The sequence below is a fragment of the Meles meles genome, chromosome 16 (assembly GCF_922984935.1).
Source record: "Meles meles chromosome 16, mMelMel3.1 paternal haplotype, whole genome shotgun sequence".
NCBI lineage: Eukaryota > Metazoa > Chordata > Mammalia > Carnivora > Mustelidae > Meles > Meles meles.
In genome coordinates, this window is record NC_060081.1 from 49,207,891 (window position 1) to 49,235,538 (window position 27,648).

The window sequence follows — 27,648 nt, forward strand, 5'->3', positions numbered from 1 at the left end:
CCCCCACCCCTGCTTGCCTGTCTGCCTACATGTGATCTCTGCTGTCAAATAAATAAAATCTTTAAAAAAAAAAAAAGCAAAATCAGATCTTATCACTACTCTTCTCAGAACTTTCAGACCCCTACTTCAGTCTCTCAGAAGAAAACAACCACAGTCATTAGCATGGTTTACCAGGCCAGAATAATATGGCCCCTGGCCATTTCTCAGACTTTATCATCCTTTCTGTCTTGCACTCTACTGTAACCAGCTGGTTTCCTCACTACTCCTCAAATATACCAAGCATGTTCCCACTTCAGAGCCTTTGCTCTTGCCTTGCCCTCTGCCTGGAACGCTGCTCCTTTTCTTAATTAATGTCTCTGTTCATATCACCTCATCATGTCGGGAGAACTTACTCCATTACGTCTCTGGAAATCACAGCAAGTACTCCACCACTCATGGTCAGTGGTCTCCACCAGTCATGGTCTCTGTCCTGTTTTGGGTGTCCCCAGTGAGACTTATCTGTTACCTGTCTCTCCTACCACTGAGATGTTGGCGTCTGCACATAGGGCTAGACATTGTGGTGTACATTGCTTTACAAATCTGCATTTAACGACTTTAAAAGCCGTCATTTTTATTTAGGGGTTAGGAAAACAAAAGCTGGTCAATTTTTTTTTTAATTTCATTTTACTGTAATCTATCTTATATGATTCCAGTGATGCTATCCATGACACAGAATTACTGTAATCCAGGTATATACAAGGAACCTGTATTGCAATTAACATTACACATGTGAAATAGGCTGCCCTTTATCGATAGAATGAATTGGTTAATTGTCAGCCAAGTACATGAAGCAGTTTTCTTTGGGTGACACATAGTTTGAAAGTAAGACTACAGAAATATTTTTCAGTATGTAATAACGTGAACGCCAGCAACCATTTTCATGTTGGAAACCTGGGAGAGCTTCTGTAATCACAGGGCCTCTATGGAGTCCAAAGCAATCTTACAGTTGGTTTCAAGAAGCCCGGTGCAAAAATTGCACATAAATCTTCCTTCCTTTCTTTTATTTTTGTTTGCATTGCCCCTTACCTTGGTTAGAATGTGACCTGATTTTTCACTAAGGTCACCTGATTTTCTACAACCAAGATAAGAAGTTCTTTTTAGGTCATACAAACTTGTCAACATTAATTTTATAATCTGTAAGATGGCATGCCTTGGCTGGATTAACTTCCCATTTTTTGCTGGGGGGAGGTGGGATTGGGAGAGGGGGAGCGGGCTATGGACATTGGGGAGGGGAGGCGAACCATAAGAGACTATGGACTCTGAAAAACAACCTGAGGGTTTTGAAGGGTCAGGGGTGGGAGGTTGGGGGAACAGGTGGTGGGTGATGGGGAGGGCACGTTTTGCATGGAGCACTGGGTGTTGTGCAAAAAGAATGAATACTGTTACGCTGAAAAAATTAATAAAAAGGGAAAAAAATGTATTTATTTATTTACTTGAGAGAGAGAGAGAGCACGCGTCAGTGGAGGGGCAGAAGCAGAGAATCTCCAGCAGATGCCCTGCAGAACACAGAACCCAACACAGGGCAGGAGTCTGAGATCATGCATGGCCTGTGCGGAAACCCAGAGTCAGATGCTTAACCAACTGAGCCACCCAGGTGCCCCAACTTCTCATTTTAAAAGTTGGAATCAAGGGTTAACCCAGCTTACACATCTAAAATCCTGTGGGTCCTCCCCACCCCATTTCATACATGAGGAAGTACAGGCACCCACAGAAGGGTGTTACTCACAGAGCTGACAACCAAACCCACAACTCCGTCTACTTTTCAGTACACCTACAGATGGAATACACCCTAAGAATCCCAAGGATAAAGGAACTATATTTTCAGCAGCATTTTTTGCAACCCTTCTAATGTGGCCCATAGTTTAAAAAAAAAAAAATACACTTCGGGTTGTGATCCAGAACAGACATTCACAGGCACGAAAGATGTTTCACCAAACAACGTCCTCTGTGCAAGATGCTGATTTTTTTTTCATTCTAGTCCAATCTATTTCATTTTATTAATGCTGTACATGAGCCACGAAATTGATCTGCTGGGAGAGCAACCACCACTAACATATCAGAAACCACAGTGATAAAGCCTCTTTTTAAAACTAAAGCTCATTTTGAAATGAAGATCCAGAAAATATGTGTCCCTAGCACGTGCAAGGTTCACATCCCATAACACTTGACCTCTAGATGCACTTTATAAGCCTCAGCGGGAGGCAGAGAGAGAGCGAAGAAGGAAATACAAATACCTTTTAGATTTCAAAGGATAAGCCTTCTTTTTTTTTCTTCTTTTACCTTTCTACATGTGGATAAAAATCTTTCCATTTCTCCCCAGTGAGAAATTTTGAAACTGATAACTAGAACAAAGGCTGCATTATGGAAAAGCCAATCTGGAATTGCATATACTGTGTTGGGAGTCAACATTTAAAATTCATTAACGGGGCAACACATAGAAGCTTTTCCATTTCTTATAACTGTTATTTCCAATCACAGCAGGCAGAGAAAACAGTTCATCTTCAGCTAGATCATGAATTTTTATGTAATGAGATACTGTGAAAAACAAAAATAATAGTAATAATATTCACGGGGTGCCTGAGTATTTTGATAAATAATATCTGCTCCACACATGTTCTTCCTTCCTTTATGGTCTATAAAGCCCCCAGAATGTCTTCCACTCAATCTGTCTTCATGTTACGTTGCCTAGCCATGCTTCTCTCACTCTCTACTGGTTACCTTGACACTTTTAAATCTTACGCTGTCAGTCCTGCTGCTTTTCTTCTAGCCAACACAATGGTCTCCTCTTATTTTTCCGCCAACTCCCCCACAACTCCCCCCCCCCCCGCGCCGCTCCCCCCCCCCCCCCCCCCCCCCCCGGGGCCATTGGCCTCCTTCTACAAGGTGGTTGTATTCTGGAAGCTGGTCTCTCTTCTGATTCCCCTATTGAACCGCTGTTACTCGGGGAAGCCTGGAGCTTCCAATGATGGCAAGCAGAGGATGGCCACCAAGGGGATACTGAGGACAGAAGAGGAATCGCTTTCAGCACCTTGGAACCCAGATTGGCAAGAGAAAGAAATACCTATTCCCTGGTGACAGCTTTTGCTCAGCTGCCTGAGACATCGCCTGAATCCCGCACTTTCACTGGGATTTTCAATGCATTCAGATCATTTTTAATAATTTTTGTATTTATCCAGTTGGAGCTGGGGTTTTCTCATGCAACTGAAAGACTTTTAAATTGATGCAATATCCCCATCTAAGTCTGCTACCCACAGAGCCCCTTTCCGCCAAGCCCCTCCCCCAGCTCTCTTTACAACATAAACTTCTCCACATTAAGCAAAATAAAAACTGACTTCCTGCAAATCTGATTGAAATTTTTAATAATAATAAATACAAAAATAACAGTGATAATACCAATAACAGTGGCTAGTATTTAGCGAGTGCTTATTAAATAGCAATGATAAGTTAAGGCAGGAGTGCTCAAATTTTGTTGCAAATCTCCTTTTCAAAAGCCCTTTTCAAAAATCCACACTACACTTACACCAGAATCTCTAGGGTTAGGAAACAAGCATCACTGTTTTTTAAACTCTCCACGTGACTCCACAGGCAGTCAAATTTGAGAACTCCTCTGCTAAAGATTTGCTAATGAATTTTCATTCAGTCCTTATGGTAATGATATGAACTGTCCATTCATCATCATCATCATCATCATCACTATTGATACTGTTTTCACTATTATGATCAGCATGTGGCCCAGGGGGACGCCTGAGTTTCAGGAAGGTCACGCAGGTACGAAACAACAGAACCCGGTTTTAAAATATTAAAGTTGCCCAAAGTTCTTGAACACCAGCGAGGAGTGGAAGGCAAAAAAAAGGCAAGAACATGGATAAACCTCAGAGAAAGCAATCTTTAGTGGAAAAAAAAAAAAAAAAAAAGAAGTGAAAGCCAGAATATTCTGAGTGCCCACGTCTGTCCTTAAGAGAAGTATTTTAGGATCTAATAGTGGCTTATCAGCTGAGCACAGAACAGACCCTAGTTCTGTTCATTTATCGTCATTCAATAGACATGTATTCAACCGCATCCATAAACGAAACATTGAACTGATAAGCAGGCTGAGTGCTGCAATGAAAGAGAGAGGGAAACCCCACAGCGGACTAGGCCTTCTGATTCCTGCAGACAAAGGGGGTCTGATTAGAGTGTAGGCAGCTGTCTTTAACCAATTCTGATCATGAAATTTCAAGTTAGGCCAATACACTTGCATTAAAAGGCAAACTTTATAACTATGTTATCAGTAAAGTTCTTGGAACTAACAAGCTTCAATGAAACTTGACTGGAACGCTTTTGGGGAAAGAAGAAAGAATTTCCTTCCTACACTAAAAACTGAACAATTCTGAATCACCAACAAAGCATTAATAATGACAAGCTTGCTACAAAATTAAAAGACCAAACAACTGTAATACTATTATATTACTAAGAGGTGAAAGCAAATTACAAGCTGTTTGTTTGCACATGAAAACACTTACAAAAACCTTTGTGAAAGTAATTCTGATTTTTCTATTTTTTTTTCCATTTTCCACATTTTCCTATAGATGAGCTTAACTTCTACAGCAGTAAGCAGGATTTAGGTGTTTTTCCATAGCAAAATTTGCCAGCAACTATTGCACTGTTACGTTTCTGAAGAACAATCACTCCAGGTGATTTTTTTTTTTTTTTTACTCTCTGCCTCTCCACAGCAACAGATCATTTTTGATGTCAAGGAAAAGTATTTTGACTTTTAAAGAATAAAACAAAAGTTGCAGGCAGATACTCACATAGAAAATCGCTAGTTTTATATCAATTATGGTAAGAGGCAGGAGTTCCTGAATGGCACCTGTACTTCCCTATTTGACAATATTACCTCTGCTAGAAAGGAAGTATTTAGAGTACTAAGATTTAAATACAATAAAGAGTAGTTTCCCACTTTCATGGCAAATCAACACACTCTGTTACTAGACTCCACCAGAGAATCCAAGTTAAAAAGAATGTATGTATGTTCTTCATTCAACATTCTTAAACAATCTTCCAAAAATAAATAAACTGCAAAACTGCTTTGAATATGTCTGTAGTAAATTTTTCAAGCAAAAACAAATGGATGGGCCACACAACCGATCTGATCCCAAAGTTCTGCAGATCTTTGCTAGTGATATTTATCGAAGGATTTGAGCCCCTTTCCGCCAAGCCCCTCCCCCAGCTCTCTTACAACACAAACTTCTCCACATTAAGCGAAATAAAAACTGACCTTCTGCAAATCTGATTGAAAATTTTAATAATAATAAATATAAAAACAACAGTTATAACACCAATAACAGTGACTAATATTATATTACATTATATATTATATTATATTATTTAATATTAATTAATTAATATTAAACAACCTTTGGCTTCATGAACAGAATGATGGCTGTTGCAAAATATTGGAAGTACGGGCTCTTATTCATCATGTCTAAAGGTTAGTTCACGTATGCATAGGAGGCTCAGGGAAGTTTTCGAGTAACTTCAAGCACATTTTAATAACTGGGAATTACCCAGCAACTCTGGCATCATGATATATTTTTCAAACAAAACTAAAATTAGAGCACAGACGGCAAACCCCTACGTCCAATTGCCTATATATTTACTCCCTGTTACCTTCTTTTAATGAAAGTGGGAATGTTCAGGGCATAGAGGCTTCTGGAAGGACTGGCTGTTTTATTGTGTTTTACAACGTTGACAACAGAGACACTTCTAGTTGGGGCAATTAATTGATGCCATGACACAGTAAATAATCAAAAGAGCATCTGGAGCGTGCACATCGCTCCGCTTCCTACCTTGGGAGCTTTGGCATGCTTCCCACATCTGGCATCCTTGACAAGACTGAGATCTAACAGCTCCGTCTCCTGGAAGGCAAAAATGTGAAACTGTTAAGCATCCACACAGATCTCTTTTCTTTGTTTTATATCATTGACAGCACTTTTCAAAAAAATAATGGTATCTTGAGACCTGCCTGAAGATTTCTCTGCAGTTAGGATATTTATTTTTTCCTCTCACATGGTTTACCAACAGAATCTGAATGGAAACAAGATAGCTAACTGCTAACTGTTCAGTTTACTGTATGTTCTAAGACATTTTAAAGTATAATGGGCATGGTTAGGGGGCCCCAGTCTATACTATGAGCTATTCCTAAGTCATGATGAACTAGGACTTCCTGTGCCGCAGTTGAAAAATAATCCTGAGACGGGGCACCTAGGTGGCTCAGTGGTTTAAAGCCTCTGCCTCCGGCTCGAGTCATGATCCCAGGGTTCTGGGATCGATCCTCACATTGGGCTCTCTGCTCGGCGGGGAGCCTGCTTCTCCCTCTCTCTCTCTCTCTGCCTCCCTCTCTGCCTACTTGTGATCTCTGTCTGTCAAATAAATAAAAAAAATTTAAAAAATCTTTAAAAAAAAGAAAAATAATCCTGAGAGTCAGCCCTGGTATGAGGATATGTGAGTGGCATGAGGTATTGGGGATGAGGGGTGAAAGGTGAGGTTCCCATCAACTCACTCTCTACCAAGGGAAAGAGATAAATCTGCCTCACCTACCTGCCCCCTCCCCAGCCTTTGGCACACCTTACACCCCAATCTTTTCATTTATTCATTATATATTGCTGAACACCTATGAAATGCAAGTTACTCTAGGATACAAGATACATAAAATATGATAGCTCCTCTGGATGGACTTGCCATCAAACAGGGGAGTAAAGAAATGTATATGTATAAGACATGGGACAGTGTGTTCATGACAACTTTATTTATTTTATTTTATTTTTATTTATTTGACAGAGGAAGAGACAGCAAGAGAGGGAACACAGCAGTGGGGGATCGGAAAGGAGGAAGCAGGCTTCCTGCCAAGCAGGGAGCTCGATCCCAGGACACTGGGATCAGGACCTGAGCTGAAGGCAGACACTTAATGGCTGAGTCACTCAGGCACCCCTCATTTAAAGTTAACTGCTATGGGGGTCAACAGAGAAAAGAAATTTGTTCCCCCAGGGTCCCAGAGAAAAGTCCACGGAAATTTATCAATCATGGAGAAGAGCAGCTGGAAGGCATAACATTGGCAAATATCCAGATAAAAAAAGGACCAGAGTTTTGGGCAGAACATTGAGGTATTCACAGCCTTTAGATGCTTAGAGACGGAGAACATTGTAAGGAGGAGGAAAGGGATAGAGGGGCATCCAGGAAGAAGGAACAGCACAGGGAAGATGTAATGCCACTACGGGAGGGGATTCTCATGGGTAACATTCAATGCACAGAACATATGAAGAAAAGTTATAGGAAATGATGCCAGAAAGGGTTACAGGCAAAAGGATGGAGACCTTGAGATTCCATCGTAGACACTGAGCCATGAGGTTTGTGACACCCACATCACTGAGTGATACAGAAGACACTACACCAGTTAGATGGAACTATACAGCAACAGTCATCTTAAGGTGACTCCAGCCATCCATCCCACCCATGCTGACAATGAGACAGTTGGATGCAGACATCCAATCCCTTTCTCCATGTAGGAGGCATGCATCATCACTCAGCTACTCAGACTCTCTGAACAGGAGTGGGTGTGATTTCTTTTAAGCCTTAGTGTCCCCAAGTACTTGTAGATGGGGTTCCCAAACAATTCCTTCAAACAGCTGCCACCGATTTGAAATATTCGGTGCAAAATTGTCTGATTCTTTTCTTGCACCTAAGGTTGATCTCATGATTACAGTTTAACAGTCACGGAGGAGGTGACGTCTGTCCACTGGGATGCAAAACCACACAGCAGGTCCAAGAGAACACGTGGATCCTGTGAAGGCAGGTCAAGAATCAGTGCCTTCTATTCTTTTGCTAGCCATGGCCATCTAAGTCTGCTAATCCCCCATTTTAGCGGAAATCTTAACCCATTCCTTGCCATGGGTGACTCTGGAAATCCTCCCAGACTCTGAGGTGTGACAGGCAGCCACCCAGCAAAGATCCTGCAGGACAGAATAACTTGTTCCATAGATCCCCTAAAGCCATACCAGCCACGATCCTGAAGGTCACCTCACAAGTGTTGGAAAACATCAATACAGGGCTCAATGCTTCACTTAAGCAAATACGCAGTAAAGTCCTCAGACTTGAGGAGATGGAACATCTGGTCTGGGTTTCTTATCTCCACAGCAAGACAATTAAAACTTGTGTTGGAAAGAGAGAAACAGGAAGAGAACCGGACTTGAAGGAGTTTCATCCAGAAGACCAGAACCAAGTGGATATTTGAGAGACAGGAGACCAAATGAAGATAGAGGTAATGGGAAAAAAAAAAAATGAGAGCCATAATATGGAGGTAGGATTGACTAAGGGGAAGAGAGGAGTCATGAATAGCCCTAGGGCTTCCATATTCCAAATTGGGACTTGGAAGTTTGGGCAAAATGATGATGCATTTGGAGATGCTGGTTTGAGGGGTCTATCCAAGTGGAAATGCCAGTCATCAATTCCCTGGAATATTATTTATCAAATGTTGCAATGTGTCAGGTATGGGGTTGGTACTGAGGAATGACACCAACAATACAGAAAACAGACACCTGTTTTAAGCAGCTCCTGCACAAAACCAATTATTATACTCTAAAGGAGACATTTCAAAGTACATTGCAGACATGGGCTATGACATCTTTTTAGCTAATACCAGGATGAGAAACAGTTTGCCAGCCTTACAATTCTGTGGTTTTGGAGGGGGAGGAGGGTTACAGGAAGAGGAAACAGCAAGTGCAAATGCACAGAGGCAGGAATTGTGTGCAAGAAACTGCAAGTCACTTGAGATACACAACAGGGGTGCATGGAGAGTTGTCACAAACACTTCTGGGTGCGGTAGGCACTACATGTGTGCCCTCTTTATAAATATCCATAAACACTGACATATATGTGTGGTATACTTTTCCATATATGTTACATGGTGCTTTACATATATGCAGAAAAGAAATCACACACACATACATAATACATGCACCCAATTTTATAGCCACATTTTCTATTCAAGCAAGTTCTCCCAGTAGTGCAAACAAGAGACTTAAACTTTATTTGTTTATACACACAAAGCCCAAATTGAGTTCACAAAGAACTAGGTCTTAGCAGGCATCATTATACAGACTTTTACATTACAGATAATGAACACTGTTTTCTACTCTCAGCTCACGAGGAAACGTTCATTCCCCAAGTCACGGAGGGGTACTTAATGCCAGCTGCCCTGGGGATTCATTCTGAGACCGCAGCGACTAAGAAACTTCTCTCGCCTGTGTGTAAAATTGTGCATGCAGGAAAGCCACCGCAGGGCACTATCAACATGGGTAATGTGGCATGGGAAAGACTCAGGTGGAAAAGCTGTCCATGGACTCAATGGAGTAGAAAGCAATGATTAAAATAGTGTCTCCCTCTTCTATTAGCATGCAATAGCCTCCCCTCTGGGGTTTAACTACAGCCTATTCTGTCTCTTCCACTAAAAAGAAAATGCGGAACCCAATGCACAGGACCACAAAAATGTTGCTTGTGTCATTAGAACTTTTTTCTAGGTTAATTTTCTCAAGTTGATAGTTTGAACAACTCACTCTCATTATTAGAAAGCAGTGAAACGGTCCCTTTCTCGGTTCATTTAAGAGATACTGATTTCCATCTTTATGGAATTCACTATTCCTTTACTCATTTCTTGAAGAGAGGGAGGTCACCTGATGTTTAAGGAGAAAACCTGGGTTTGGGGAAGAGCCCTAAAATTAACTGGTCATGTGTTCAACCAATCACAGTCCCATAACCATGCATTAACTCTATCATCTATAAAATGAGTACGTTAACACTTTCTATGTCTGGGGGTCTCAAACCTTAGCCTGCATTACAGTCACCTGGAAAAGTTGTTAAAACACAGATGGGTTGGGTGCCATCCATATATTTCTGGTTCAGCAGGACTGGGATAGGCCTAGGAATCAGCATTTCTCATAAGCTCCCAGGTGATGTGGATGCTGCTGGTCCACAGACCACTCTTGGACAAGCACTGATATACACTCATCTTGCGGTTGTTATTATAAGGCTTTTGGGGTGAATAAGATTGATAAAATTATGCATCACTTATATATTATAATATGTTCTAGGAAGAATCTACAACTGTCTTTTCTTTATACAGGGAAATGTCAAATAAAAATATTTTACCTACTGAATGCAGAAGTGTGCCTAGCAGTGAATAATCTAGGCTTCAGTTCAGTTTAATTGAAGAAACACTACTGAAGGACAGATGGCATCAGCACCTATTCTAATTTTTCTTAGTATTAAACTTCACCCTATACAAGCAAATGTCTCTGTTCACAAATTGAAGCAATCACTGGCAACAGTTTATGTTTGCTGAAAATGTTATACTATATAAGCTTTATTTTACACTTAATCACATCAGAGACATCTTTAGAAAAGCAAAAGAAGGCAACTGGTTCTCTCTCACCTCTAAACCCACCCCACAATGGAAAGGGGGTTGGAGTGTCCAGAGGCCTGTGGGCTTACCTTGACCAGTAAAAGAAGAATGAACTAATAGAACCTCTTTGTTTCCAAGGCACACAATGGTCCCCTGCAAAGCTTGGAGACCACACTTCTAGGACCCCTCCCCCACGTATCCACTGAAGTGTTGACAGATGTGCCTTCTCCCTTTGTCAGTATGGATGAAAGCGAATTAACAGTAATCAAGGATTTATTTTTGATATTTTGAATGAGTGATGAGAAAAGCTAAGGAACGACCAAATTATCTCTGATGTTTACTATTCAGCAGAAAGATTTCAATCCATCAGCCACAAACCCACTGTGAGGTAGATGAGCCATGAAATGCACTGCAAACTCAGGAAAGAATACAATTTAAAAACCAACTCTTCCAGAATACCAATTTCTGTGCATTGTCATCAAATTCCATTAGTCACCCAATATAATAACGTACTTTAAGTTCACACAATATATAATCAGAGCAGCAATTACAGTCACAAACATTTCACAGGGAAGATATTAACGGCTGTGTGTGTGGGGGGGTGATTATGGACACCTCCACATGCGGGATATTCATGAAATGGTTTGACCTCAATTTACCAAAAGTAGAAGATATTAATATATTTTATAGACTGTCAAACCTCCCTAAAATGCCCAATGTTTAAGAAAAAAAAAACTATTTTAGACTACTTTAATGAAGGGTTTTAATTTAGAGAGAAGCAGAAGAAGTCGATTCAATTCTTTGTTCCTTAACTTTATTCCACTTCTGAGGGAATGAAAACTGCCTTAGAGGTAGTTTACCTCTCAAAAAAACAAAACAAAACAGAACCAAAAAAAAAAAAAAAACAAACCAAAATAAAACAAAAAAAAACAAAAAAAACCCTGTAGTCTCTCTCACTCTCTTGTTTCCTATGTTCCTTAGCCTTCGATTTTGTCTTCTTCCCTGAAGTCTATGATAGAGACTCAATGTAAGAAACTCCAGATCATCCAAACCAACCACGGCAGAGAAAAGAGAAAAGTGATACATAGGATTTCTTTATTTAAACCAAAGTACATCGAAGATGATGAAAATTTCATAAGTCTAGGGGGCAGAAAACTTGTCTCTGGGAATTATCATTGGTAATCTATGCACCATCAAACCAATCAGTACAGAAATCTGTGCCTTGTATCCTTGTCTGTCAAACAGAAGTAGATGCCAGCAACGTGTTCCTCGTTGGGCTGCTGTTAAAATCAAGGGAGATGTTACATTAAGATCTCCACTTAGCGAGCAGGGACTAATGTGTACATACCAAGTTTTATGCTTGCAACATTTCCCATTCCAAGTGAAAGGCAAAAGATCGTAGTAGAAAAGCCAAAAATGGATAGGTAATGCATGGAGAAGAAAAACACGGAATGCAAATGAACAAAAGGAAAAGCATCTGAAAAATCTAAAATTCTAGAAACATTTCATAAAACCCTGAAACCAAAATAAGAAAGACCACGTCTAGAGAACACTGATTTTCACCTTTATGTGTCACAGTTAAATGCAAAATTAGATTAACATCTGAGATGGAGAAAAGACAATGAGATAGCTCATGTGTTATGGGTAGTATGGTAATTATCACCATAGTTTGAGCCAACAAGATAAAAACTGAAGAATTCAATTCAATTAAAGCTTCCTGCCATGGAAGGAGGCAAAGTCAAGTAATATCATTTGTAATAACAACAGCAATAGAAATCACAGCTATTCAGAATGGAGAACAAATAAGGTGGCAAAAATTGTAAGAGATGCTATCTGAGTATATCACCTCATCATACATCCCCTGCAACACCATGGTGACATGAGTCTTACGGCCTCCGTTATGCAAATGAGAGAATGAATGGAGAAGCTGAGTGACAACTGCTGGTCGTTTGTACAATGGAATCACAAATCTTAGTGTTTTGCCCACCTGTTGTAAGCAGGATTGCTAGATGGCCACCATGACTCCTGTGCCAGGCCATGCCTTTGTCCGGTCCCCACACTTTGAGTGTGGACAGCACCCCAGACTTGCTTCTAACAACAGAACGTTGTGATGGGCTATCACTACCACCTTGATGTTATTTTACTGTGGCAAATGAGAAGGGCTTTTGCAGGTGTAATTAAAGTCTTCAGTCAGGTGACTCAAATTTAACCCAAAGAGAGGTATCCTGGGTAAGCTTCTCACAAGGTCTAGAAGTGAGAGGCTTGGCACAGCAAAGATGCTCACCTGCTTGCTGTGCTGTGTGTTGCCTATGAAAAGGGAAAGCCTCTAAGAGGTGAGAACCTCAGTCTTACTATGACAAAGAACAGAACGGCAGCAGCAGCCTGAATGAGCTTTGAAGAAGGACTTCAGCTCAAAGGAAAACACAGCCCAGCAGACAACTTTAACGCAGCCTGTAAAACCCGAAGCAGGTGAGACCGTGAGCCACAGAGACTGGCAGATAATAAATGTTTGTTGTTTCCAGCCTCTAAGCTTGAGGTGATTTACTTTATACCAATAGATAACAAATACATTGCCCCCGCTGTTTCCATATTTAAATGCACTTTATAAAAAGGGATGTAAATGAATTTTCATATCTTGGCACTCTACCTAGCATAAACACGATGCAATACTGTCATCGCTTTTGAATATGTCCAGCAGGAAACAATTACTCTAATGGAATTGCAGACTTATGGAGCTGGGACAGATTGCAGGTTAGAAAACTGAGTCCCAGAGAAAGCATATCAATTACCCAGTATTACTGAGACTGAGTAAAGGAAGGAAAAAGAATCTACATGCCCCCAGACCTATTTATTCCTCTACAGAATTATTTTTCAGTATTCACAAAATAGCAGGAACGTTAACTGAGTATTATAAATTTTAAAAAGAACACATTTTTGTTCATGTACCAGAAAAAGTATTATGTTAAAAAGAATGTAACACTGATTTTCATAAGCTGTGTCCCCACAAGGCAGCGTGAAATATATTGGTAAGAATCTAGTTAATTTTTTCTGTAGATAACCAGAAAGGGAGTTCAGCCCCTGGTTACTACACAAGAGCCAAATTTTTTCCTCCTTACTTCCTTCTTTAGCTCCCTAGGAAACTTTTATATATTCATGTAATAAGAGAAAGTTGCTTAAGTTCAAAGCTAATGCAGGTAAACATAAAATTATACCCAAAGCACCAAAGCTGTATTAGGACATAAAATTCATAAAACAATTCTAACGGCATTTATGTTTAGAACTTGATGCATTTACAACCTAATGCATCTATGACTAGGCAGGTGGAGGGAGGGAGACTGGGGTGGGGAAGGGGTGCAGAAAATGCCACACGTGATTCCAAGGTTCTGAAGCATTAGTGTCTTCTAGCAATTTTCTAAAATGATGAATGAAGACTGGTAAAATTTAAAATTTAAATTTTAAACGGTACTTACTGACTATATTTTAACCTTATTTGTTTGACACTATAAAAAACAGAAAGAAGTCTCCATAATCACCATGGAAAAATCTGTGTTTGTTCTAAAGATGAATAAAAGCATTTTATTTTATCCATAATCCAATATTCAATGTTTATAAACAATATATGTTTATATTGGTTGTTTATAAACAATATATTTTATTTTCCTAGTCCTTATTTATTAATAGGCATAGAGGGATTCACCACATTTTTACGGATAAATAGGATATCGCATTTGTTAAAGACCCAGCGTATTTTTTTAATTGTGACTGCAATGATAAAGATTGTATTGTCACAGCTTTCTATTATGCCTGTGCTCAACAAAAGTCCGCATTTCAGGCTTATCAGATTAACTAGAAAGAGCATCCATCATTTGGCAAATAGTTTCATAAATACTTAAAACTATCTTTATGAATATTTTGTGGGAGCATAAAATCTGATCTCCATAAAAAGTCATTTGAAAAGAAACATTGAAATGATATAGATTAATCAGGCACACAAGCTGTTTCCACTTGAAAAGTCCAGATGATGTAAATGTAGCCAGATTTTCCCTTTAAATCGTCTAAAATGTTATCTCTCATCTACACCTATTTCACTATGGTTGAAGAGCCATGCCAGCTAAGCTTTGTTATCTGGTAGTGCAGATTACTAAATGTAATATCTGAACTTACTACCTATTTGCTTTATGAGTCAAATTTGTTCATTTCCCTAGACCAATGGTTCTAAAAGCATGGTCCCTGGAGCAATCCTACCAGCATCAACATACCAGCTTGGAATATGTGAAAAACCCAAATTCTCAGGACCTACCATAGACTGTCTGAATCAGAACCCCTCAGGTGGGGCCCAGAATCTGTATTTTAATTATGTTTTGGGGTGATGCAGATGCAATGTAAAATTTGAGAACCTCTGTCCTACATATTAAATGGAGTCAACCACTGCCCATAAAGAAGGGAAATTAACCAGCACTAGCGCTTCTTGTAGGGCATTCTGTAGAACAATGGATAAGCTGCTTAGATCATCATATAAACATCTATAGATCATATAAACAACTATAGAACTGATAATAAAATTGAGGAAAGTCTTCTTTAGACTACTGTGTTTATCGGTACCATCAGTTTCACTATAGACTGAAGCAGTCGTTTCCACACTGGGCCTTAGAAACTAGACAAAGTCAAGGGAGGGTCTAAAGATGCTTGGCTTTTTTCCAGATATTCTGATTCAAACCTGTGCATGACATATCTGGGCTGATAACTAATACATTTTCTTTTCTCTTCAATTATATTATCATGGCAGGCCTCATAACTTTCAAATTTTCTGAGTATGTAAAAATGGCATTCATCCTTGTCTTTCTTGGTAGCCATTTTGTAAAATCCACCCAGATAGTCTCATTTTTCTCCTTCAGCTATTATTCAAACATATCACAAATTTTTCTGCCTAAAGGTTTGAATTTTACTGTGCTAAACCTCTCCCCATGTTCTGGCAACTACAGTACTTTTTCTTTTTAAAGATGTAATAGAATTTTTACTGCTTCATCAAGGACATGTTTAAAACAAACAAACAAACCTGTGATTCACGGAAATTGAACAGCAAACTCTTGAAAAACTAATGGATCAAGGAAGAAATCAAAGGCAAATCAGAAAGTATCTTGAGACAAACGAAGATGAAAACACAATATACCGGAACTTACGAGATGCAGCAAAAGTAGCAACCACAGATTTTGACGACCTTTTAATCTCACTTGACATCCTGAATATGCGAGGAGTTAATCTACCTTCCCAAATGAGGTATTTTAAGTTGACAAGTATGCAGTAATATGTCACTTTTTTTTTTTTTTCTTTTCAAAGAAGACTTGCTTCTTCAGATCACTTTTGGTTTTCTAGTAAGAGGAAGAAATCCAACTGAGCTTTCTCGCATGCTAATTAGTAGGGATAAGGACTGGATATGTGAAATGAGGAGCGTTTTTTCTCCAGAAGAAGACCATTCACTGAGTTGATCATCAACTCATCCCCAATGTCTTGCCTATGTGCTGTAAACTCATCAGAAGTAAACTTCTTTTCATTCAACTGTTGGTAAACCTCAACACTAACGCAAGTACCTAAATAAGGCTAACTGTTCCTATCAAGAACTATAAATGATTGAAAAAGTTCACTAAGTCCAGGTTCATTTTCTAGTTATTCAAAAAATTTTCATAAAACTCCTATAGGAATTCTACTGATGCCCACCTGGGTCCTTGTTGGTCCCCCTTTTTTTTTGCTAGATATCCATCCCTCCATCTTTACAGGCTTCTCTCCTAACAATGGACAGCTATGGCCTTTGACTACCTTTGGCCTCATGGAGCCACTTACCTCAGATGCAGAGAGAGCAGGAGGTGTCTGAGAGACTATATCCCCACAGAGAGCTCAGAGCTCAGGCCTGCCAGGTGCAGGAGCATAAAAGTCCATTAACCTTGCCTTGGGGGAGAGCAAACCCCCAGGGTTGAGGCAGGGACTTCACCTCAAACCTCACTATTGGTTGGTTTCTTCCTCTTGACTGTCCTGTTTCCCTCATTTTCTGATAGTCGTGTCCTAGGAGCTCCTCCTTAATAAAGCTCTTGCAAACAACCACTTGTCTTTGGGTCTCTTTAGAGAATATGACCCAAGGCAGCTATCATTTGCAAATAATCAGCATAGAAAATAATGTTCACCTTAAAAATATTCTGAATCACATATAAACTATTTTTTAAAATCATTTTTATCTTAATCCTTTTCCTTGGCTTTTGATAGATTTCTGGCATTCTTAAATTTTCCGTGAAAATAGTCATCATCATTATGATCTATGCACTAAATGAGAGTTCTGCCAGAGAGTTCTCCGTCACCATACATTGTGTTTTATCCTGCATTACTCTTAATTAGGTTTTAAAATACTTTGACCATTTCCTGGGAAACAGACATGAGTATATATCATCTAACCCAATATACAGATAGTTTTCTCAAAAGCTTTGTCACATCACATCATAACCAAGAGGCAGTGCCTGATTCTAAAGAAGAAATATTTCTTCCTGAAAAAAAAAGGAAGAAAAACTATAAAAAGTATCAGCTTACCTAATTCCCAAACCAGAGTTCATTTTTGTCATATTCAGAGCTAAAAAGAAATATGTTCTTCTCCACTATATTTTAGGTCACTTTCTTTTTGGTTAAGATTTATTCCAGTTTCAGTCACCTATTACTCCAGCATTTTTTTTTTTAATATATCCCTAAGGGAACACACAAACTTTACTCCAAAGATGAATAAAAAGGATTCATTTCATAAGTTCATCAAAACTTTACTTAAAAACAAATCAAGATGACTTCTTACAAGGATTTTATATAAATAACATCACTGTTCTAGGCAGTTTCACAAACAACATTAATTTAGTATTACCATCTCTCTGTGAATGCAGAGGGAGGAAGTGAAATGCAATCACGGCTGGCTCCAGAGTGGCATAGGGCAGATTTGTAAGATAACACATGAGCTGGGGCACCTGGGTGTCACAGTCCATTAGGTGTCTGACTCTTGGCTCCCATTCAGGTCATGATCTCAGGGTCATGAGATCGAACCCTGCATCAGCCTCCAAGTTCAGTAAGGAGTCTGCTAAATTTTCTCTCTCTCTCTCTCTGCCCCTCCCCACTCTCACTTGCTCACTCACTCTCTCTCTAAAAGAAATAAATAAATCTGGAAGGAAGGAAGGAAGATAACTCATGGGAAGACTATAAAACTGAAGGTTACAGTTCATGAGAGGAGAGACCTGTAGAAAGAGAAAGAAAAGGCCTGGTAATCAGTAAGAGATCAAACTAGTATTTTTTGCAAGGCTAATGTTCAAGAACAAGTGACTACCGAAGGCTTACCCACCAGGAATCCTGGGATAACTCAGATTTAGCACAGATTTAGAAGAGAGAAATGAAATTGGGACTTAAAATTGTACATACAGAAATAAGACTTCAGTAGCTAATGTGGAAAGGAGGGAATTTTTATGACCTTTCTTTATATTCATTAAAAGTGAAATATTTTAAAGAGAGAGTGCAACATTTTAAGTTACCAGAGTAAGATCTTGGCAGATTTGGGAGATGGGCAGTGGGCTACTTGTCAAATGGGAGTTTGAATAAATATCTTGTTGGAATTCTTTTTTTTTTTTTTTTTTAAGATTTTATTTATTTGACAGACAGAGATCACAAGTAGGCAGAGAGGCAGGCAGAGAGAGAGGAGGAGGCAGGCTCCTTGCTGAGCAGAGAGCCCGATGTGGGGTGCGATCCCAGGACCCTGGGATCATGACCTGAGCTGAAGGCAGAGGCTTTAACCCACTGAGCAACCCAGGCACCCCTCTTGTTGGAATTCTTAAGCTTGGAGCCAAAAAGGGAACAATGGAGCAATATAGGTGTATGCTTCTAATTTGTAGTACCTAACAATGAGAAAGAAAATATCCTGTAAAAACCCTTTTACGAGGCCTTCTGTTTACTCCGATTTCAGCTTCAGAACAGTAGGCAGAAACAGAACAAAGAAAGATACCTAATAAAAGACATTTATCTCCTTCCAACACATCTCTGTCTTGACTTTCACAAGAAATTCCCCGAGGAGATCAACCATTTACTACCTTCATTAAAAAGGTTGCAAAGTGGTAACACAGGGCAGCTAGTTTATTTCTATCAATCAGTGAGAAGTACAGAATCTTTCAAAAATTCAGTACTAGAAATTGGAAACGAGAATAAGCAAAGACAGTTAAGGAAAGAGATTGTTAGTGCAAGCGACAGAGAGACCAAAGCGTAAATTGAATCACTGTGGCCTGAAAACAAAAGTACATGAATTAAGTAGTTTCTTAGGTAATGCAAACAACTAAAGCAAAAACAACTGAAAGATACTTGTTTCTGTAATAGTCTATACTTTTCTCGTATATACCAAAAGTTATTTCTGGAAAGAAAACTAGGGAGGAAGGAAGGAATGGACGGAGGGAGGGAGGGAAGAGGACAAGAGCAAGGTGGGTAAGGAAAACCAAAGGGCATGCAGTCTCTCCTAGCTAGCAAGATTATGGTACTAAAGCACAAGGAAATCTGATACACTGGGGTCATCTCATGGGCTGGCCATTCCTGGTGGAGTCATGGCAGAAAGGAGGAACCCAGACAGAGTAAATGGAGAAGGAGGGAAAGAAACTGGATGGTCGTGGGGCCACCTTCCTTCCTTCTGCTTCCTGGGGTTTGCTGCTAAAGCTGCTGCTTGATGATGGTGGCAGCTGTAACATGATTCCCTAAAAAAGTGAGGGCACTGGCCGTGGGTTTCCGCACATGCTTACACATGAACTTCACCTTCTCAAGGGAGAACACTGAAAAAACACAGAAGCCATAGAATGGTGCCAAGAGAGACAACCACAAAAGCCAGTCCTTGGATAACTTTTCTGAAATATTAAGTTGGGCAATCAAATAACGAGCAATTGAGAGTGGAACTGCTCTCAAATAAAACTGTCTTTCGCAAAATGCTGGGATTTCTTCGTATCCTCGTCTTCCTTCAAATCAAAATATTCTCATGTTTGGGGCACCTGGGTGGCTCAGTCGGTTAAGGATCTATCTTCAGCTCAGGTCATGATCCCACGATCCTGGGATGGAGCCCAGCTTCCTCAGGTTAGTGGGGAATCTGCTTCTCCCTCACCCTGCTCTTTCGAGCACTCACCCCCCCACCAAAATAAATAAAATCTTCAAAAAAAAAAAAAATTCTCATGTTTAATGCCTCCTTTGTAAATGGAGTTCAGAAAAAAAAAATAATCGTATTAGAATTTTTCATCAAGGACAAAACAAAAGAAATATCATTGACTTCCTCAGGGGCTTGAGTATTACCTTCCTGGTGTGGGAGGTGTCTCATTCCAGGTCATCTCAAAGAATCCCATTACTGATCAACACCATTGTTTGTCGTTAGGAGTGCATCCTGTGTACTCATTCCAGGGAGGCCTCATACTTTCAAAATGGAAAGCACTGTAACCTTTGTTCTTTCATTTCACAATATTCATTTTATGATAAATTACTTTATTTTTAAAAAAGATTTTATGTATTTATTTGACACAGAGAGAGAGAGCACAAGCAGGGGGAGCAGCAGGGAGAGGGAGAAGCAGGCTCCCTGCTCAGCAGTGAGTCAGATGCCTGACCTGATCCCAGGATGCTAGGATCATGACCTGAACCTAGGGCAGACGCTTAACTGACTGAGCCACCCAGGTGCTGCTATGATAAATTCCTTTATTCTCTAGAGTTTAGAACAACTGAATTCATAATCTCTTATGAAGTCTCAATTTTTACCAGATACACTCTCTAACTCAGGAATCCTTAACGTAAGTATGGAACATTCAAGGGATAGACCATTTGTTCATTATTGCACAATATATTTCTTCTCCTTCAGATAAAAGTAAACCCTAAAAATAAATCTGCCTCAGAATTACTTCCTCTGTAAGTAAGTAAATACTGGGGCCAAAATTCTTAAATCTGTAGAGCTCTGATCCTGGATTAACATTTAGTGAAAACATTCTACCTTGCTTGTCCGGGAAGTTTTTGTAATTTTCTTGCTTCTCTCCTTAAGTCTGAGCAACTTTTTCCCTGTATACCTTCGGCCTAATCCCTCCTATGACTCAAATAAGCAATCTGTTTCCTTTCAGGCGCCATTATAAACACCCACTGTGTTTCAGAACCTAGGTTATTTGGGTTCTAGATTTTGAGTCAAGTGAATCACACTTGCTCTATATGGGTCAGTCAAAATTAAATACAGAAATCTCCACGTACTAAAGTTGCTACTATTCTGCCTTATGATTATGGAATTAAATTAACTTGAGTCTTAAGCACTTTATGTCTTTCGGCATTATTTTTTTTTTTTAAAGTACAAAAGCTGGGACACATCAAATAGTCCAACCTTCCAGAAACTGCATGGATGCAGTACCTTTATCATTACCTCTTCTACTATCGCTTGATAGATCCTCAGTGGTTTTCAAAGTTGGATCCCAGAACAGCAACAGCAGCATCGCTAGGGGACTTGTTAGAAACACAAATTTCTGGGCCCCTTCCCAGACTTACTGAGTTGGAAACTCTGGAGGGGCAACCTGGCAATGTCTGTTGTCACAAAATCTCCAGGCGATTCTGATACACTCTGAAGTTTGAGTACCACTGGAAAGGACACTTAGAGTTTCCAAACAAAGAGCCTTTGGAAAGAAATACCAAGCTTTCTGGGTCTTAATACTTCCCTTACTTGTAAACAGTCAGATTTACACTATGCCATCAGCACTCAGAAGACGTATATCTTCATATTTTAAAAAATATTTGATTTTTATGACGCTCAGATGCTTTTTTTTTTTGTAAAGAAAATAGGTTAATTACACTAAGGGAGAAAAGAAGAGAAGAGAGAGAGAATACATCAGTGCAAATACAAGGAAAAATTAATTCCAGACACGGTGGTTCTCACATTACCTCCTATCTATTGTGCAATTCTATTTTTAAAGTTAAAATGAAAAATAGAGCATTAAAAGGCTCTTTTGTTACATGAAATAGTGTTGAATCATGCGACTATGTAACTGATGATTTTCTTCATATTATTTTGATAATACATAAGCAGTCCCAAGTGCTTTAAAAACATTCTCTGATGAAATTATTATTAAACCATTTAAAGGGCATCCAAACCAAAGGGGTCAATGTCACTATTACACTCCGTGATTACCATGAAGGATTATAATGCTGCCACTCTTTCACTACACAGGAGAGTGGGTTTGTGCAGGTCGGCATTAACAGGCTGTGCAGACCTTAGCAGAGGTGGCTAACTCCCCCAAATTTTGTAGGGAATCGCAGAAAATCACCACCTAATCATGAACCACAACTCATAGCACCCCTTTCTTGTAAAGGGTCCTATTACTAGTTCTAACAAATGGAATATGAATGGAAGAGATGAGGGTCATTTCCAAGACTCTTTCTCTCCCCTTCTTCCTTTACATAGTGTCAAGGAGACCCTAAGAAATACTGGAACCTCTATACTGGACAGAGCCTAGGTCCTGAATTACGACGTAAAAGAAAGTCATCTTTAGACCAACAGCACAAACACACTGGACTCCTACGTGAATGAGAAATACTTGTTGACATGGGGAACAAAGGCAAAGGAAAAAATTAAATTTCTTTTGACTTACAGCGCATTGGCAAGTCCTTGAGACAGGCAGAGGGACTTTCCTCTAGGAACTCCGCTGCCTCGATGTTAATACTTTGCGAAGGGCAAAAGGCAATCTTAGCTTAACATAACCAACCTCCAGGATCCTGTAAGTCTACTTTAACTTGTAAAAAATCCTTTGGAAACCTTTTTTATCTCTGCTTTCCAAGATCTATGTTAGTAATCATCCTCCATGCATATGGCCCACTGATATACATCTGAAGGGTCTCATGACTAAGGCTTTACTAGACAGTTGTAAATGACCTTTTCCTAATGGCAGGTAGCCCTCAAGGTCCTGAAAACGTTGCTTCAAAATTCCTTAGAGACTTTCGTTGTCCCTGACCCCCTCTCAACTTCAGAGTATATTATCAGCCACTCCTCACTACCCCACTGGAGCTCTTTCTGCTCATGGGTCCTGTCCCCATACTTTCATAAAACCACCCTTTTGCACTGAAGACACCTCATAAATTCTTTCTTGACCATCCTCTCTGAACCCCAACATTTCCACATCACCTGTGTTAAGCCACTGAAATTCTGGAGTTTATCTTTCATAATAGGATACTCCAGTAAACATAGGGCTTATATTACCTTTTTTTTTAAGGGCCAAATTCCACTAGCTCAGATCATAAAACATCAGACATGTTTGATGTGTATTTTTATGTGTCAGCTTGACCAGGTCATAGGGTATCCAGATATTTGGTCAAATATTATTTTGGAGTATGTCTGTGAGGGTGTTTCTGGATGAGATTAGCTTTTGAATTTGTAGGCTGAGAAAGGTAGATTGCTCTCCCCGATGTGGGTGGTCACCATCCAATTCATTGAAAGCCTGAATCAAACAAAAAGGCAGGGAAAGGAAGAACTCATTCTCTGCCTGACTGTTTGAGCTGGGATCACGAATTTTTGCTCTCAGATGGTGTCTCACGCCATCAACTCCCTTGGTTCTCAGGCCTTTGGACTGGACAGTAGACTCTGGGATTTCTCAGTTTCCATAACTATGTGAACTAATTCTTTATAAAACAGACAAATAGTTCTGTTTCTCCAGATAACCCTGAAAATACATACATGAAAAGTTTAAAAAGGGGGAAACTGTGAGAATTAATTTTATCCCCATTTTATTGATGGTAAAACTGAAACCGCTAGATGACTGGGCGCTGATACCGCAACACACCTGGTTTAATGCACTTCTCTGACTTAGAATATAATTAAAGTTACAGCAAGCATTCACGAATACGAGCATCTTGATTACTGTGACTTTACAGTAAGTTTCAAAATCAGAGAGTGGGAGTTCTTCAACTGTGTTCTTCCATTTTAGTATTATGTTGGCTATTCTCAGTTTTTTGCATTTCCATATAACTTTTTTAAGTGCGTTGATTTTTTTTTTAAGTTTTCTAGGATTTTAATTGGGACTGCACTGAATCTATAGTTCAGCTGGTTAGAACTGACATCTTTATCATACTGAACCTTTCCATCCATGAGCAAAAAAATGTCTCCCAATTTATTTGACTTTTTCATCAGAAAGATCTTCATCAGATCTTGTTTGACTGTTTCTTTCCTTTTTTTAAAAGATTTTATTTATTGTTTATTTTATTTATTATTTGTTTATTGTTATTTTAATTATTATTTATTTATTATTTAAAATTAAAATTATTTATTACTTACATTTATTTAATTTATTGATTTATTATTTAAAATTTTATTTATTTATTTGGCAGCGTGGGGCAGGATGACGGGAGAGGGAAAAGCAAGTTCCCCTCTGAACACAGAGCCTGACCCGGGGCTCCATCCTAGCACCCTCAGAACATAACCCGAGCTGAAGGCAGACACTTAGTGACTAAGCTACCCAGGCATTCCTTCTTTGACTGTTTCATCAGTGTTGTTTGGTTGCTTATGTACAAAATCCTTAACATATTTTGTTAGATTTAATCTTAAGCATTTCAATTTTGGTATGATTATAAATGGTATTTCTTTTTTAAGTGTCAAGTTCCAGCTGAACATTGCCAGAGTATAGAAAAGCAGTTGACTTTTATACATTGACCTTATGTCCTACAATCTCTCTGGGCTCATTTATTTGCCCCAGACAGGACTTTTTTGGTAGATTCTTTGGGGTTTCCAAAATAAAGTATCTTGTCATCATGAGATAAAGACAATTTTATTTCTCGGTTTCATGTTTCTTCTTGATTCACTGATTCTCCTCTGGACTGCGTTTGGTACTTCTTCCACAGCCCATTCCAACCTCCATCTTTCTTCCTCACAGTATTGGTCTTCCAGCTGGTCCTACCAAACCTCCTTGTCACATTTCTCCTCTTATCTCCTCTCACCTTGCCTTCTTGAATGCTCTAACTTTCCAATATCCACCAGCAAGGCAGCCAACAATAACCAAAGCATTTTGTTGAGTTTCCTCCTTCCCAGACACGGTCACCACACTGCAATCATTCCCTCATCTCTTGACCGCAGAATTGCAAGTTGATATAAACACAGTAAGGATTCTTCATAGAAAGAAATCAGACCCTAATTGCACAGTTTTCCTGAAAATTCCACCAGGAGAACAGTGTGGTCTCTCACAGCAGCTCATGCATTCCATCAAGACCAATTGAGAGAAATGAGCCTTACCAAAAGATCCTTTCACCAGAATTTTGGCTTCAAGTATGTCACATTGAGATAACCTAAAATTCTTTCATTTTGTTGACAGTATATTCACTGTATTCCACTTCCCCTTCTCGTCACCTGTCTAATCTTTCATTCCCATCTTCAAAACCTAATTCTCTGCCAGGACTCCCCAGTCTCTTTGAGCTGCATCCTCTGAGCTGCCGAGGATTTTATTCTGGTGTTAATCTTTCGCTCCTTGCTCCACTGGTCCTATTGGATTGAACTGCTACACAATGGAATGTTCTACATTGTTTTGCATGTATGTGTATGTACAAATGCATGTATGTGAATGTGTGTGTGTGCGTATTTTTAAATATCTTGTTTTCTCACGTTATAGAAAATCACTCAAGGGTCAAAATCCACTTCATGCTTCTTTGCAATCCATACATGTTCAAATATATTTGACTAATTGATATCTGTTTTTAAGCAGAGATATTGCCTTAGTTTTAACACAGACTGGGAAAATCATATAAGTTTCTAAGTATTAATTAAATATCTTTTAATCCCACTTATAATTATTGTGAACATGTATCAGTAACAATTTATGTTCAGGTATAAATAAAAAAAGAAGAAGAAAAGGCCAAAATATCAGTAGTTTAGACACGATGAAGACTTACTTATCTCTCAGATTGGGAAAAAAAACGAATAAATAAAACAAAATAAAATAAAAAGCCTAGAGGTAGAAGTCCAGACTGGGTAGGACTACATGACAAGGTAGACTGGGTCCCCACTTTACCTATGGGGCAGTTTCTCAGTCCTCAGCAAGTGGTTTCTCCCTCATGGTAGAGATGGCTCTTCAAATACGGTTCGTATCAGTGACAGAAGAGAAGGAATATTGAAGACACATATGCCCTTCCCCTCAAGAAAATGTTCCAGAAGTCTCACTGGCTTCTGTTTCCACCTCTTGGCTAGAATTTAGTCTCCCAGACACACCTAGCTGCAAGGGAAGCCAGGAAGTGTACAGGGAGAATGGATACTAGATCAACTGCTAACAGGCTTCCTCCATCTAGAGGAAGAACGTTCTTTCCATGTAAGTGTACCACCAGGACTTCTATGTTCAACAGTAACCAGAGGAGCATTTGCTGAAAGACAGTAGAGTCCCAGTAATTCTCCCTCTCTTTGGGAATGCTTTGTGGTCTGCTCCAGAACATTATCCCTCAGTCACAACTACACACATCTGTCCTTCAACAGAAACTTACAGTGTGTCTACAGGCACATTTCTCCTCACCCCCAAGAGCCTCCCAACTTTTTTCTCCTGTGGAGTGATCTACCATCTTACCACTGAGCTGCTTAAAGAGCCAGGTCCTTTTTCTCTTCTAACTACTTGAAACTACAGCAAACGTGATATTTCACAGATACCGCTTCATAGAATTAAATTGAAATTTAACTTTAAAAATTTGTCATCCTCCCTTTCCCAGGCGGCTGCCGAAGATGGGAAAGCAAAAATTTGTCATCCTTGTGTTTTGTCTTAACTTGAAGGTCTAAATACATCCATTCTAATAGTAACATAGTAGGTATTTCTAAAAGAAACAGGAGGTAGACCAATATTCTGAGGGACCACTCCACTTACATTTTTGGACCATCTCAGTTCCCCTAATATGGCCACATTCTCAAGTTAACACCAAATAAACTAAGACCTCTGTCCATTACATGCCCAGCATCACCCGACTCATGGAAATTTCCATGAATACTGATCCAAGAAAATGAAAAAGAAAAACACACACAAAGTGTACTCGAGACACATTATCTAGCTCCAATTAGATCCTCCCTTCATGCTCTCTTCTGCCTTTCCGTTTGATTTCAGTCCCACTTTCTAAGAGCTCACGTCCAAGGTTTCTTTACCAATTAGTAAGCATGATTAGGAAAAGGTACCACCTTTAAAGGTGGCAGCAAATTATGTAGTAGACATTGCAAGACAATGGACTCTCTGCCTTTTTCCCTCCCTAGCTCCAGAATTTTAATTATACAAAATGCTTGCTTTGACATTCTTGCCTTTTATTCCATAAATAGCAAAATACAGAGGTAAACCATGTTTGCTTCTCTTAATCAGCATATTCTTAATTCTTTCCTGTTTATAGCTTTACACAGGAACCCTTTTGGAGTTGCTTTGCTGCTTAGCATCAAAGCTTAGGCTATCCAGGGAGCATGGGCTATTTATTTCCATAGTTTCTATATTTAGCTCTTGGCTTTGTTTACAGTCATCTCTCCTCCACCCACAAACACTTTAAAATTCCGTTGATTTTTTTTTGTGTGTTTTTTTTTTTTTTCCCTGCCATTCTTCATCTTTCTTCTATCTCTCTAGCTAGCTAGCTCCCTACTAGCTGGGCATTTTCTTCTTAAATTCTCATCCAGAGGATACCTGTCCTTCCTCTGTGGTTTCTTCTGGAGAGGAAGAACATTGTCTTTTGGAAGAGGAGAAGCCTTCAGGGGCACAAATACAGCTGTTGCTCCCCTCTTGGGGAGGAGGAGACACTTTTAGTTGAGATTCACAGGCAACTGTCGAATGCAGTTTGAGCTCCTGGGACAGGAGAATGCTTTTCACCCCTAAAAGTCAGTGGGTTTGTCTAATAGCTCATTTAAAAGTGAACATTAGTTTTACTTTAAGGCAGATGAAAAGTTCCGGGGCGAAATCGTGCTTGTCACTACCTTATTTATGTAACAACCCAATCCCAGCTTAAGGAGGTGTGTGCTTCATAGTTCAAATAATCACTAATGATTCCTTTGGGAAAAGGCTCCATGTGGGCTGTGTAAACTAAAAAGAAGGGAACATTAGGAAACATTATAAATGAAATCTTTATCCCGCTAAGGGCCTTGTTCTAATGTACATCTCTTGCCTTTAATTTTCATCACTGAGCAAAGAATGAGG

General features: G+C 39.4%; 1 protein-coding gene across 3 annotated transcripts in view; it reads right to left on the reverse strand.

Moving 5' to 3' along the window:
- The window catches only part of PLCB1 (phospholipase C beta 1), a 694,978-nt gene that overhangs the window by 460,392 nt on the left and 206,938 nt on the right, over positions 1-27,648 (reverse strand). For all 3 annotated transcript variants that reach the window (XM_045980928.1, XM_045980930.1, XM_045980929.1), the window contains exon 3: positions 5,868-5,936. In XM_045980928.1, coding sequence (XP_045836884.1) covers positions 5,868-5,936 — 69 coding nt within the window. The remainder of the gene's footprint in view (positions 1-5,867; positions 5,937-27,648) is intronic.